This window comes from Lepidochelys kempii, chromosome 1 (assembly GCF_965140285.1).
Source record: "Lepidochelys kempii isolate rLepKem1 chromosome 1, rLepKem1.hap1, whole genome shotgun sequence".
In the NCBI taxonomy this organism is placed as follows: Eukaryota; Metazoa; Chordata; order Testudines; family Cheloniidae; genus Lepidochelys; species Lepidochelys kempii.
Window position 1 is genome coordinate 120,414,523 of NC_136380.1, and position 12,777 is coordinate 120,427,299.

General features: G+C 38.8%; 1 protein-coding gene across 5 annotated transcripts in view; it reads left to right on the top strand.

The window, feature by feature from the left end:
• MGAT4A (alpha-1,3-mannosyl-glycoprotein 4-beta-N-acetylglucosaminyltransferase A) overlaps positions 1-12,777 on the top strand; it is a 160,938-nt gene that overhangs the window by 119,136 nt on the left and 29,025 nt on the right. For all 5 annotated transcript variants that reach the window (XM_073352549.2, XM_073352542.2, XM_073352568.2 and 2 more), the window contains 3 exons: positions 599-729; positions 4,392-4,499; positions 4,922-5,115. In XM_073352549.2, the coding sequence (XP_073208650.1) occupies positions 599-729; positions 4,392-4,499; positions 4,922-5,115 (433 nt within the window). The remainder of the gene's footprint in view (positions 1-598; positions 730-4,391; positions 4,500-4,921; positions 5,116-12,777) is intronic.

Here is a 12,777-nt window from a genome sequence, read left to right on the forward strand (position 1 = left end):
TATCTTTTACATTAATACTGACCAACTAAATACTATGCAGTCAGAATAGTATAAATTTACAATAGAGTTAAAATATACTGAGAATCCAATGAACTAATAAATTAATAGAAGGTCATAATAGGTAATAGTAAATTTTCCACTGTATACCTTTTTTGAATCCCAAACTCTCATTTGCCCTCTTCTCTATATAAACACAAAATTAATATTTTTAATATGGAGAAATAATCTTCAACATTGTATTGCTAATGGTTTACAGAAATCTGGTCCTATTTTAAGTTTGACTTTTGTATTCTAAAGTTCTCTGTTCTTGGAATTGTTGAAAAATTCTGTATTTACATTGAGTTGTGTTTTATTATGCAAGTTGAGTATTTTAAACATGTTGGGAGTTGTAAGATTGTAAAGAGCTATTTTGTGAAGTTTTCCTGTTTATATAGTTTTGCTCAACTTGTTGACATGTCCCTTTGTGATATCAGCTGGGATTTCCAATTGTGAGGTGGTAATACAACTTGCCTTAGCACAAACAATATGGTCTCTAGGCTCGTGATCTCAAGAGTTGTTTCAGAATTACTATTATTAATTTAGAATAATATCTTTACAGGTAAAATGTTCCAAGCTCCAGATATCACTCTTATTGTAGAGTTCATATTTATGTTTTATAAGGAGAAACCTATTGATTGGCTCTTAGATCATATACTCTGGGTGAAAGTCTGCAACCCTGAAAAAGATGCAGTAAGTTCAATTTTTGTTATGTAGCTTTTAATGTCTCTTCTTGATTAAAAAAAAAAAAAAAAAGCTTTATTTTCTGTGAATCTAAGAAGTAGTATGTGATATGCTGATTCTTTTCATGGTTCCTTCATATCCAAATACAAATTTCAGTCTATTTTTAAATCTGAATCTGTGAGAAAGTTTTGGAGACCTCAGAGATCAGAGAAATTACTTTCTTACATTTCTTAATGTTTCAGATTTGGGAGGCTTAGAAATGCACTTTTTGGGGGAAAACAGAGGTCAAAATTTTTTGTGCCTAGCAGGCCTAAGATAACTAGCAGTTGCACTAGCTATATTTAACATTCTGCAGCAAAATTATTTGAGTCCACTTCAATTTTTGAAAATAATTATAAAGGTTCATCCCAATAGCTCAATGGGAGTGCTCAATACTTCAGTGAAGGAGTTCTTCATTGAATATACAGACTTGGAGTAAATTCCTGGTCCTTTTGAAGTCAATGAAAGTTTTTCCATTGACTTCAGTAGGCCAGGATTTCATCCAGGGTTTTTTCATCTTCAGACTATCATATCCCTGTGGAGGTAGTTCTTGTAGCCCTATAGGGAGTACCTCATGTAGCCACACAGAAAGCTCTCACGAACAAGGTCAGCTCCCAGACTACTGCACTGGGCAGCACAGCATGGGGAGCAGGTGGCCAGCCCTCTGTGAAGGAAGAAGTGGTTCGGGACTATTTAGAAAAACTGGACATGCACAAGTCCATGGGGCCGGATGCGTCGCATCCGAGAGTGCTAAAGGAATTGGCGGATGTGATTGCAGAGCCATTGTCCATTATCTTTGAAAACTCATGGCGATCGGGGGAAGTCCTGGAAGACTGGAAAAAGGCTAATGGTGGTGCCCATCTTTAAAAAAGGGAAGAAGGATGATCTTGGGAACTACAGGCCGATCAGCCTCACCTCAGTCCCTGGAAAAATCATGGAGCATGTCCTCAAGGAATCAATTCTGAAGCACTTAGATGAGAGGAAAGTGATCAGGAACAGTCAGCATGGATTCACCAAAGGAAAGTCATGCCTGACTAATCTAATTGCCTTCTATGATGAGATAACTGGTTCTGTGGATGAAGGGAAAGCAGTGGACGTGTTATTCCTCGACTTTAGCAAAGCTTTTGACACGGTCTCCCACAGTATTCTTGTCAGCAAGTTAAAGAAGTATGGGCTGGATGGATGCACTACAAGGTGGGTAGAAAGTTGGCTAGATTGTCGGGCTCAACGGGTAGTGATCAATGGCTCCATGTCTAGTTGGCAGCTGGTATCTAGCGGAGTGCCCCAAGGGTCGGTCCTGGGGCCGGTTTTGTTCAATATCTTCATTAATGATCTGGAGGATGGTGTGGATTGCACCCTCAGCAAGTTTGCGGATGACACTAAACTGGGAGGAGTGGTAGATACGCTGGAGGGTAGGGATAGGATACAGAGGGACCTAGACAAATTGGAGGATTGGGCCAAAAGAAATCTGATGAGGTTCAACAAGGACAAGTACAGAGTCCTGCACTTAGGACGGAAGAATCCAATGCACTGCTACAAACTAGGGACCGAATAACTAGGCAGCAGTCCTGCAGAGAAGGACCTAGGAGTGACAGTGGATGAGAAGCTGGATATGAGTCAACAGTGTGCCCTTGTTGCCAAGAAGGCCAATGGCATTTTGGGCTGTATAAGTAGGGGCATAGCGAGCAGATCGAGGGACGTGATTGTTCCCCTCTATTCGACATTGTAGAGGCCTCATCTGGAGTACTGTGTCCTGTTTTGGGCCCCACACTACAAGAAGGATGTGGAGAAATTGAAGAGAGTCTAGCGAAGGGCAACAAAAATGATTAGGGGACTGGAACACATGAGTTATGAGGAGAGGCTGAGGAAACTGGGATTGTTTAGTCTACGGAAGAGAAGAATGAGGCAGGATTTGATAGCTGCTTTTAACTACCTGAAAGGTGGATCCAAAGAGGATGGATCTAGACTATTCTCAGTGATAGCAGATGACAGGACAAGGAGTAATGGTCTCAAGTTGCAGTGGGGGAGGTTTAGGTTGGATATTAGGAAAAACTTTTTCACTAGAAGGGTGGTGAAACACTGGAATGCGTTACCTAGGGAGGTGGTGGAATCCCCTTCCTTAGAGGTTTTTAAGGTCAGGCTTGACAAAGCCCTGGCTGGGATGATTTAGTTAGGATTAGTCCTGCTCTGGGCAGGGTGTTGGACTAGATGGCCTCCAGAGGTCCCTTCCAACACTGTTATTCTATGATTCTATGATTCTCTTTGTCCAGTGAAGAAGCTGTATTGATTAGTTCCATTAAAAATCTCATCCAGGTCTCATTAACCAAAAGAATGATGGCTACAATATGGAGTTTTGAAGGTGTGTGGGGGAAACCTTAGGAGTCCTCTGAAAAAATATTTAAAATTATCTGCTAAAATTGGTAACCTATTTACATATATTATAGAATTGCTGCAGGTCTTTAAAATACTGGAGACTCCTTTTTCTACCATAGTAACATTAGGCAGTCCTTTAACCAATCAAAATTTTGCTCTTCAAGCATTATGTTAGTCACTTAAGAGACATTTTGTAATTATCAGTGGTGCTTTGCTAGTGCGGTGGATCCTCAAGAGGACTCTTATTACAATAAAAAAGCTTTATCTCCAGGGTGCTATTCTGCATGTGTGTTTGCCTGCAGAGTGTTTCCAGGTTAACTTTACACACTGCTTTTTTTGGCTGAGGTTTTTGTCTGTGAAAACTCTAGGGGTAAAATTCACCCATCAGTGAAGGGGCCAAGTGTAGCTGAACCACTTCAGTTCTGCTGCATGGGCAGGGCAAGTGTTGAGAGAGAGTATATTAAAGGGTCTCAGTGTATGGCACAGTTGGCATGTAGACCAGTATAGCTGGAGAATATGGGGCATGTGAGCAGATTGCTCTAAACAGAATACTTGTAGTCAGAGTATAGTCCAGATTTATCCCATACTTGAGAATTGGATTTCCTGGTACTAGAAACAAGTATTAAACATCATAAATCTCAGCCTGAGTTTTCTGCCCAAGTTTCATATGTCTAAGTATTCCTGCAGGTGCCATTAATTCCACCTTCCTTACATCCCTATAGAGTTAACAAGCCCCACATGCAACAATGAATGAGCAGAATTTACTCAGCAGCTTTATGCCAGGTCCAATACCAGCTAGGTAGGGTGGATCGACAGGAGAGCCCCATTAGTATGTCACAGGTGGAAAGGGGAGAGAGGAGAGCGCTATGTCTGAGACTATACAGACTTACTGGTCACATATCATATGGAGGCTGTACAGAAATTCCCATTTGACTCAAGAAGTAGTTGTGGTGGGGTTACAGGCTGCCCTGCACCCACCTACTGATTGGTAAATAATTTCTCATGTAGTTCCTCTGTACAGAGCCCATTTATTCAGGCTTTTTGCAGGAGGAAAGGAGTAAATTTTAACCAGAATGAATAGCTCAATGGTGCTCTTATGCAATGAAATAAGATAGCATCAGGAATGAAGTATATAGTTCTAGTTTCTTGTAATTTGTTTTGGTTCATGAATCATGGATTATCCTACAATTTCAATAAAAACTCACTGATCTTTCTTTATTATCTTTGCTAATGTGAGGTTTTCTTGATTTTATTTTAAGAAACATTGTGATAGACAGAAATCTAATCTACGAATACGCTTCAGGCCTTCCCTTTTCCAACATGTTGGCCTGCACTCCTCCCTAGCAGGAAAGATCCAGAAACTCACGGTTAGTAGCTAAAACTTCCCTTCCCTTCCATATCAGACAGGATTGATAAGTGATTTTTCATCAGATCAGAAAATTAACTTTTTGCTATAGTTTAGCATTTTCAGGTATAATATATTATACTCTAGTTGGAATTAAGCCTGATTAAAGCTGACTACCATAGAATAGAAGAATTTCTAGGTCAACTCATATATTTTTATATGACTCCTGCATATAGTCTCTCATTTTAAATCTCTAACCTTTTATCTGTAATACTGTGACCTTTTATTCATCAATACAGGGTCTCAGATATACAATGGAGAAAATGGATAATACATTAGTTGCCCTTTGTTTTCCATTTGCTTTTAAGTACTAGCAAAATTAGCCACTAAAGAAAAGAGACTGCCTGACCAACTTAATAGCATGTTTGTCTTTCTTTCAATTAGGATAAAGACTTCCTGAAACCATTATTACATAAAATTCATGTGAATCCACCGGCAGAAGTTTCTACATCTTTAAAAGTCTACCAAGGACATACACTGGAAAAAACCTATATGGGAGAGGATTTTTTCTGGGCTGTTACACCAATTGCTGGGGATTATATCCTATTTAAATTTGACAAACCAGTCAACGTAGAAAGGTTAGTAATCACTTGTCTTTTGGTCTCACAGCTAAAGATGCTTGCTAAGCAAGTATGCTTGAGGATAGAATTGAGGAAAAATAAATTAAACATAATGGAAAAACTAATTTCATACAAGGTGTCAGATGAAATGGATACTTTGCAGTTCAGTTTAAAATGTGCTTCAATCAACTTTGTTCTTCATAGTTGACTCTGTATTTTATTTAGACTATTTTGCTACAAAATCTATTTTTGTAACCTTCTCCAGAAGTATAACACCACAGCCAGTGCCCTGCCAGCAGTTAAAAAGACTGCCAAATTGAGTCTGTTCCAGTTGGTTTGAAGGTGACTTTTTTTTCAAGCCCTTTATCTTACTCAAACTCGATGTGTGTGGTTTTTTTATCTGCATTTGTGCTTGAATTTATGATTTGCTACAGTCACACAGAGGAGTGAAAGTGACCTCTTCTATTTATTAACCTTTAGGCCAGCTAAGGCAAGGAAATACTTCTTTTGCTTTTATTTTTTAACGGGGTAATTTTAGTTTTGCTAGGTTGCCACTGTCCTCTCTCTCTAGTTAAGTTGGAGTCTCTTTTGTTTGCTTATTTTCTTTTCACCCTGTCTTCCTTGTACTCTAGCCCAAGACTTACGAAAGAAATTTTTTGTTTAAGGTATCTTTATATTCCTCTTATATTCTCCTTTCATGCACATTGTAGCCTTTCTGCTTCCCCAGTTCTACAGACCCAGAGCCTTGCAGTGCTAACAACTACTATTGGAGTAATCTCACTAGATACTTTCCTTGTGAAGGCTATCTCAGGCTGTCAAGCTGCTCTTTCTGCATTCTTGAAGTGAACCCAATTGGTCAACTTCTTCCATGGATTGGCAGCTAGCTGAAGACTGAGTCATCACCTTAACAGATCTTAAAGATCTCAGATTCATTGAGTTTGGTATTTTCCCCACATTGTACTTTTTGCTCCAATGATTCTGACCAGTGAAATGCAGATCACTTGAGAGGTGAAAGAATTAAAAATTACTCTTCAGTTGCTTAGAAAAGTCTTTTCTTCCAGTGTGGTTATTAGGCCTGCATGGAATGTACCTTAAGGGGGTACATACACCCCACCTTATCATATAAAAGTCAATACCTTTTACCTGTGGCAATAATATGAAATAGACACCTTTCAGCTAGAGAGTATACATTCAGTAGAAGGTTTTTGATCAACTGCAAAGTTTCTGTTTCAAAGTTATATTGAAATGAACAATATTGTTTGGGTTTTTTTACTTATTTATCCATTTTTGAAAAAAAAATGTGTACTTTTGTAGGATATGAATTTCAGGGAAAGGGGGTGGAACAAGTTAATTTTTATTTTGGTTAGATATTTGTTTTATTAAGATGTGTCAGAAGCAACCTGGCAGTTTTGACAAATGCTCTAAACTTGCTAGGAAATGTCATAAGTAAACTTTGTGCCTCAAAAATGGACATGACTCAGACCATATATTTGCTGAAGAGTGTCACCTCAGTTTATCGTGTTGAGGGAGAGAAAGTGTCAGTCATTTTTGCAAAGAAAGGGGGAATGTGTCCATTCTTTTGTAATTAGGCAAAGTGGTTAATATAAGCCTATTCTCAGTACTGCCATATCTCGGGTGCTAGTAACATTCAGAAGAGATGAGGATTACATGACTTAATAATCTCTATTCAATGAAGATAATTTAGTTTCTGAAGAAAGTGAACATCTCAGATTCTCCTGCTTTCTCAAAGGAAGTTCACTGACTGGACTGGTATAACATTCTAAATCTAAGTAGTTTTTAATCTGACATGAGGCCATTTTCTTAATTTCTAATAAGTATTGAAATGTTATTTGGGCTCTTATATCATTACCCAAAGTCCACACATATGCAGTTTTTACCTTTCTTGAAATGTCAGAAGATTTGGGAGAGTTACTACTGTAGCTAAGAATTGTCAGGGATATGATGCACTTAAGTGGTGGGATTTTCTAAAGCACTCAGTATTGGCCTAAATCTGTTTCCACGGAAGTCAAGTGACAAGTAGGTGGAGAAATAAGTTTGCAGGTATATCATGGGTCTAAACACCAATGAGGGAGAGGAATGATTTGCTGAAGTACACAGAGGTTATAACTGGGAGTAATGGGTTGAATTAAGAAAGGGAAAACTTAGGCTGAATATCAGGAAAACCTTCCTGATGGTGAAATGTAGTAGGATGTGGAATAAAACTAAACTATATAAACACTAGAAAGTATACCTTTGGGAACAATACTGGATTTGTGGGGGAAGGGAACTTGATGACCTTTAGTATGCGTGTCTTTTCTTTGTCTATGATTCTTGAAACCAGTGAAAAAAGCCTTCTGAACCTGAATGAAACCTTGTCTGCCAAGCTCCATCCCAGAGTTACTGGTTAATAGCTAGGTATGTTAGTAAAATCCTGATAAATGAGCTTTCTGATGGAAATAATGACAACCAAACTGACCAAATGAATGGTGCTTCTGTAACAGCATAACACAGCAATTACTTGTTCCCATAATGTATTTTTCCATATAAAACATTTTACTGTGCCGAATTTACTGTTTCTGTAGTAGTTTGCTTGGTTAGCTATAAACTTTTGATCCTTTTCTTTAAAACCCCATACTTCTGAGAATCAGAAAAATTGTTATTTAGCAAGGATAAAGGTATAAGAAAATGTAAGAGCAAAACTGAATACACAGAAACCCACTGTTTATTTTATCCCTTCATAACTTCAGCAGATGTTTCTTGTCCTAAGCCAACCATACTACAATAGGGATGGAGTGAACTGAACAAGACTCTGAAACTAGTTTTCCATTTCGATAACAGTTCTTACAACTGAAGTTCCTCATCCAGAGCACTGAACCCCCTATATAGTAAGCTAGAATCACACTGTCATCTTTGCAGTCTCTGATGTGCTGCTTCACACATCTCTCTGTTTCAGTGCTGTACCAATGGGATACTGTGAATTCATTAGTTTTATTCTTGATAGTAAATTGGACATCAACATTTTGTGGATTGTTTGCAAAAATAAATCCCTCATTAATTCTGGATGTTAAGACCCTCAAAATAGATCACACATTTAAGATTACAAAAAGATGCTGTCACTTTAAGTTGTTACTGGGCTATTGAAGTCCCCTTTAGCTATTTTGATATATGCTACTTGTTGTCCAAATGCACTTTTCTGAACTAAAAATGACAGCCACATTTAAAAGTAGCTTTGAATGCTCGACCGTTCTGTTACTGTAATTTTTGTGTCAAAGATACATTTACTTTTTTTAGCTTCTCACGTTTTGTAAAAAAATATAGATACCCCTTTTCCCTTCTATTTACTCTTTTGTTTAGTGATGTCAATGAGAAACACTGCACCTGTATGTTCTGTTGTAAAAAAGGTTTGAATTTGGACACCACTTAGTCTGGTTTAGTGTTAGTTTTTATAGGAATCATTGAAGTATTTTTAGCTTAGCAGTCAATCTAAAAGAAAAGAGGAGAGAACAAATAAAAGATAAATGTGCTTCCCATTTTAAAAAAATATATATATCCCACACTCAAACCTTCTGCTACAGCACTTTCTAAGGCTGCTGTCCCTTGGCTCTCAATTACATCTAGCACCATTGTAACCATTGCCTTAAGAACACCCCACCCTGCATAGTACACACAAATGTTTCATTGTCACAAATCTAATGATAACACAGGACTGTGAAAACACTAATAATGCTGGTGTGCTTTTTGGAACACATACATTGTGATCACTATTTGTTCTTTTCAAAACTTGGCACCTTTCAATTATAAATGAGAGCTTGTTATCTTGAGAACTCAGAGTAAACATTTCATCAAAATCAAAGTCTGGCTCTTCCTTCTCAGCTTGAGAAAAAAGCTTCCAACTTTGATCTTACTGAAAATTTTTCAAGAAAAAATGCAAAAATATATTCTATCCTCTAGTAGTATTGGGTTTTCCTTTCCTCCCCAACCATTGTCAGTAAATGTATTGGCTAGCTATGGTGCTCATCATCATTGTACCTGAATACCTCACAAATGTTAATGAATTTATCCTTGCAGCTCCCCTTGTGCTGTAGGGAAGTACATTTATTCCCATTTTTGCAGGTTCAGAACTTCAGTGGGATTAACTCACATGAATAAAACAAGCAGGATTTCTTTCTCTGTCAGTCTGTCTAATACTGGCAAAACTGGTTAAATTTTTCCTGGTCTTTCCATGAGTTTCATCTCCAGTGCAGAGAAGAAAAAGGCAATATATCAGTCTTTAATATTCAAGGAATTAAAGAATATAAAATGAGTCCATCTGAAGGAAATATTTTACATTAGGTCATGATTCCTCATGTCATTAGTGTACTATATAATTTAGAAAATGGTTTTAGCAATATTCAGCAAAACCATACATTAGGAGTCCTCCCTTCCTATTGTTTTTGCCTGCAGTTAAAGAGGAAGAGCTACTATGAATAGGGATACCATATAGTTTTCGTTTCAGCTAGAGCAGTTTTTAGAAAACCACAGATTTTACACCATAACTGAATCAGACTTAATAAAAATCCATTCACAAATTCCACTGTAGGTGTGTGTGTGCCAGTGCACTTGGGTCAGAGACTTTTGCCAGCATTACCAACAGGTGGCGCATGTGCCCTCGCTGTCCTTGTGCACTGATCTGAGGGTAAAAGGGGGCATGACTGCCGCCTTCCTCACAGTTTGTTCTTACCAGCCATGGCAAGAGTTGGAGCTCCCCTGTTGCTGTTCAGCTGCAGTTAGCCAACCTTTAAAAAGAGATTTTCTCTATTTTGTGTATAGTTATAATTAGTTTTAGTGCTAATCTCATACAGTTTACTTAAGTAGTTCTCCTATTAGGGGTTTGATATGTAGAAATCCGCAGGACTCAAGCAATGTGTCATATGCAGGGCCAAGGTCCCAGCTGTGGATTGACACTAAAGCTACCTAATTTGCTTAGGTGAAGGACATGTGAAGGACAAATGTCCTATTCTTCTTTTCCAATGAGGATGAAGAAGCAGAGGGATTTCAACCTTAAGGTACATGTCATAAAGAAGCCAATACGTCCTCCTTCAGAGCCTGACCCAACCATGAGAGGATGGACAGTCTGTCCATGAGGAGCACCTATCTAGCTGCACCAGCTTCTAAGCCCAAATTAGGTGGGAAACACCACTTATCTTCCTTCCTTGCAGCCTCTTTGAAGTGTCACCCCACAGAAAATCTTCTAAAAAGTTCTCCAGTGCCAAGTCAAAGTCTGACTGTAAATCCAGACACTCACCATTGCTGTCTGAGGCAGCACTGTTGACTCTGGAATTCAGTGGGGCCATAAAGAATGCCTTCATCATTACCAGACAGATTCCTGACTGCAGTGCCATTGGATCCAGTACCAGTGGCACTGGCAACAGAACACTTGCCTCTGATTTCAGTGCTGTTGATACTCCAGGCCTACAACAGAGTGAGAGCACTGCCAAGGTAAAGAGAAGTTTGGCTGCAGGGGGAGGAGGTCAAGGGATTATAACTATTAGAAAGACACCAAATCCCGAAGAAAAGTAACTGACATGGAAAAAACAAAAAATACACCTAACAAATATACCCCAAACTTAAACTATATTAAAAAAAAAAAGCCATAAGAGTAAAAGAAATGCAGGCAGAAAACCAGCAGCAGGGTGGGAGCTACATAGTTGATTACATTGAGTGCAACACGTCTGATTATCTGGCTTGTGTGCAGGGGGCATATGTATGTGTGAGGTGTAAGCAACCCATGACTCTCAGAGACAGAGTATGGGCTCTTGAGGCCAGAGTGACTGAACTGGAGGAGCAAAGGGAAACAGAGAGGTACATAGAGGAGACTTTTAGGGACATAGCCTCCTGTCCAACAGTCCCTGTGCTGCTAAGGAGGATGAAAGTCTGGGGAGGGAGAGCATGAAGCTGGAGTAGAGGGAAACAATCCCATAGCTGGGATCCACAGTCCAGATGTCATAATATTCTCTTGCACTGAGGATATCCCTCCAGGGGCAGGGACTCCACTTATTAGGAAGAGGCAGACAAAGTAGTGGGGGATTTGATTATTAGAAATATAGATAGTTGGGTTTTTGATGAGCTGGAGATCTGCATGGTGAATTGCCTGCTGGGTGCAGAGGTAGTGGATCTCATGATACATCTAGGTAGCCTTATAGGCTGTGCTGGGGAGGAGCCAGTAGTCATGGTACATTTAGGTTATCAGTGACACAGGGAAAGGTAGGAGTGAGCTTTTGGAAGCCAAATTTAGGCTGCTTGGTAAGTGATTAAAGTCCAGGACCTTCATGATAGCACTCTCTGAAATGCTTCCAGTTCCATGCACAAGCCTAGTAAGACAGGCAGAACTGCAAGGGTCAAATGCCTGGATGAGATGATGGTGTAGCAAGGAGGGAGTTAAGTTTATTAGGAACTGGGGAACCTTTTGGAGGCAATAAGTTTTTTTAAAAGTAGAGTCAAATAAGGTGAAAATCTTAAAGGAATCAAACTGTACCTAAGAGTATCTATGGATAGAAAGTCCATACTTGAATAATTAGAGTATAGCAGTAGAAATACACTACCGACCACCTGACCAGAATGATGACAGTGATCGTGAAACGAAAAGGAGGTTAGAGAGGTTAAAAATCAGAAAACGCAATAATAATGAGTGATTTCAGCTGTTCTCATATTGACTGGGTAAATGTCACCTCAGGGCATGATACAGAGATAAAAACTGTAGACACCATAAATGACTGCTTCTTGGAGCAGCTAGTCCTGGACCCACAAGGAGAGAGGCAAGTCTTGATTTAGTCCTAAGTGGAGCATAGGATCTGATCTAAGGGGTAATTATAGCTGAACTACTTGGTAATAGTGACCATAATGTAATTAAATTTAGCATCATTGTAGGGAGGAAAATACCAATACAACCCACCACAGTGATACTTAACTTTGAAAAGGAACTACACAAGAATGAGGATGCTAGTTACGCAGAAATTAAAAAGAGCAGTCACAAGGGTAAAATGGCTTCAAGCAGCATGAGACTACTTAAAAACACCACAGTAGACATTCAGAATAAATGTCTACTCCAAATAAAAAAAGACAGAAGGAGGACCAAAAGAATGCCACCATGGCTGAACAGCAGAATAAGAAATGGTTAGAGGCAAAAAGACAGTCTTTAAAAATTGGAACTAAAATCCTAATGAGATGAATAGGAAGGATCACAAACTCTGACAAGTAAAATGTCAAAGTATAATAAAGCAGACTAAGAAAGAATTTGAGACGCAACTTGCTAAAAATGGAAAAACTAACAGTAATTTTGTTTAAAGTACATCAGAAGCAGGAAGCCGACTTAACAGGCAGTGGAACCAGTAGATGACAAAGCTGTTAAAGGAGGATTCCGGGAAGACACTGCCCTTGCACAGAAGCTAAATGAATTTTTGCACTGATCTTCAATTCAGAGGTTATGGGGGAGATACCCACATCAGAGCTATTTTTTGGGCAACAAATCTGAAGTACTGTCCCAAATTGATCTCTGTCAGTTGAAGAGGTTTGAGAACAGTTTGATAAACTAAACAATAAGAAGTCACCAGGACCATATGATATTTACCTTAGCGTTCTGAAAAAACTCAGATATGAAATTGCAGTATTACTAACTATAGTATCAGGTTTCAGAGTAGCAGC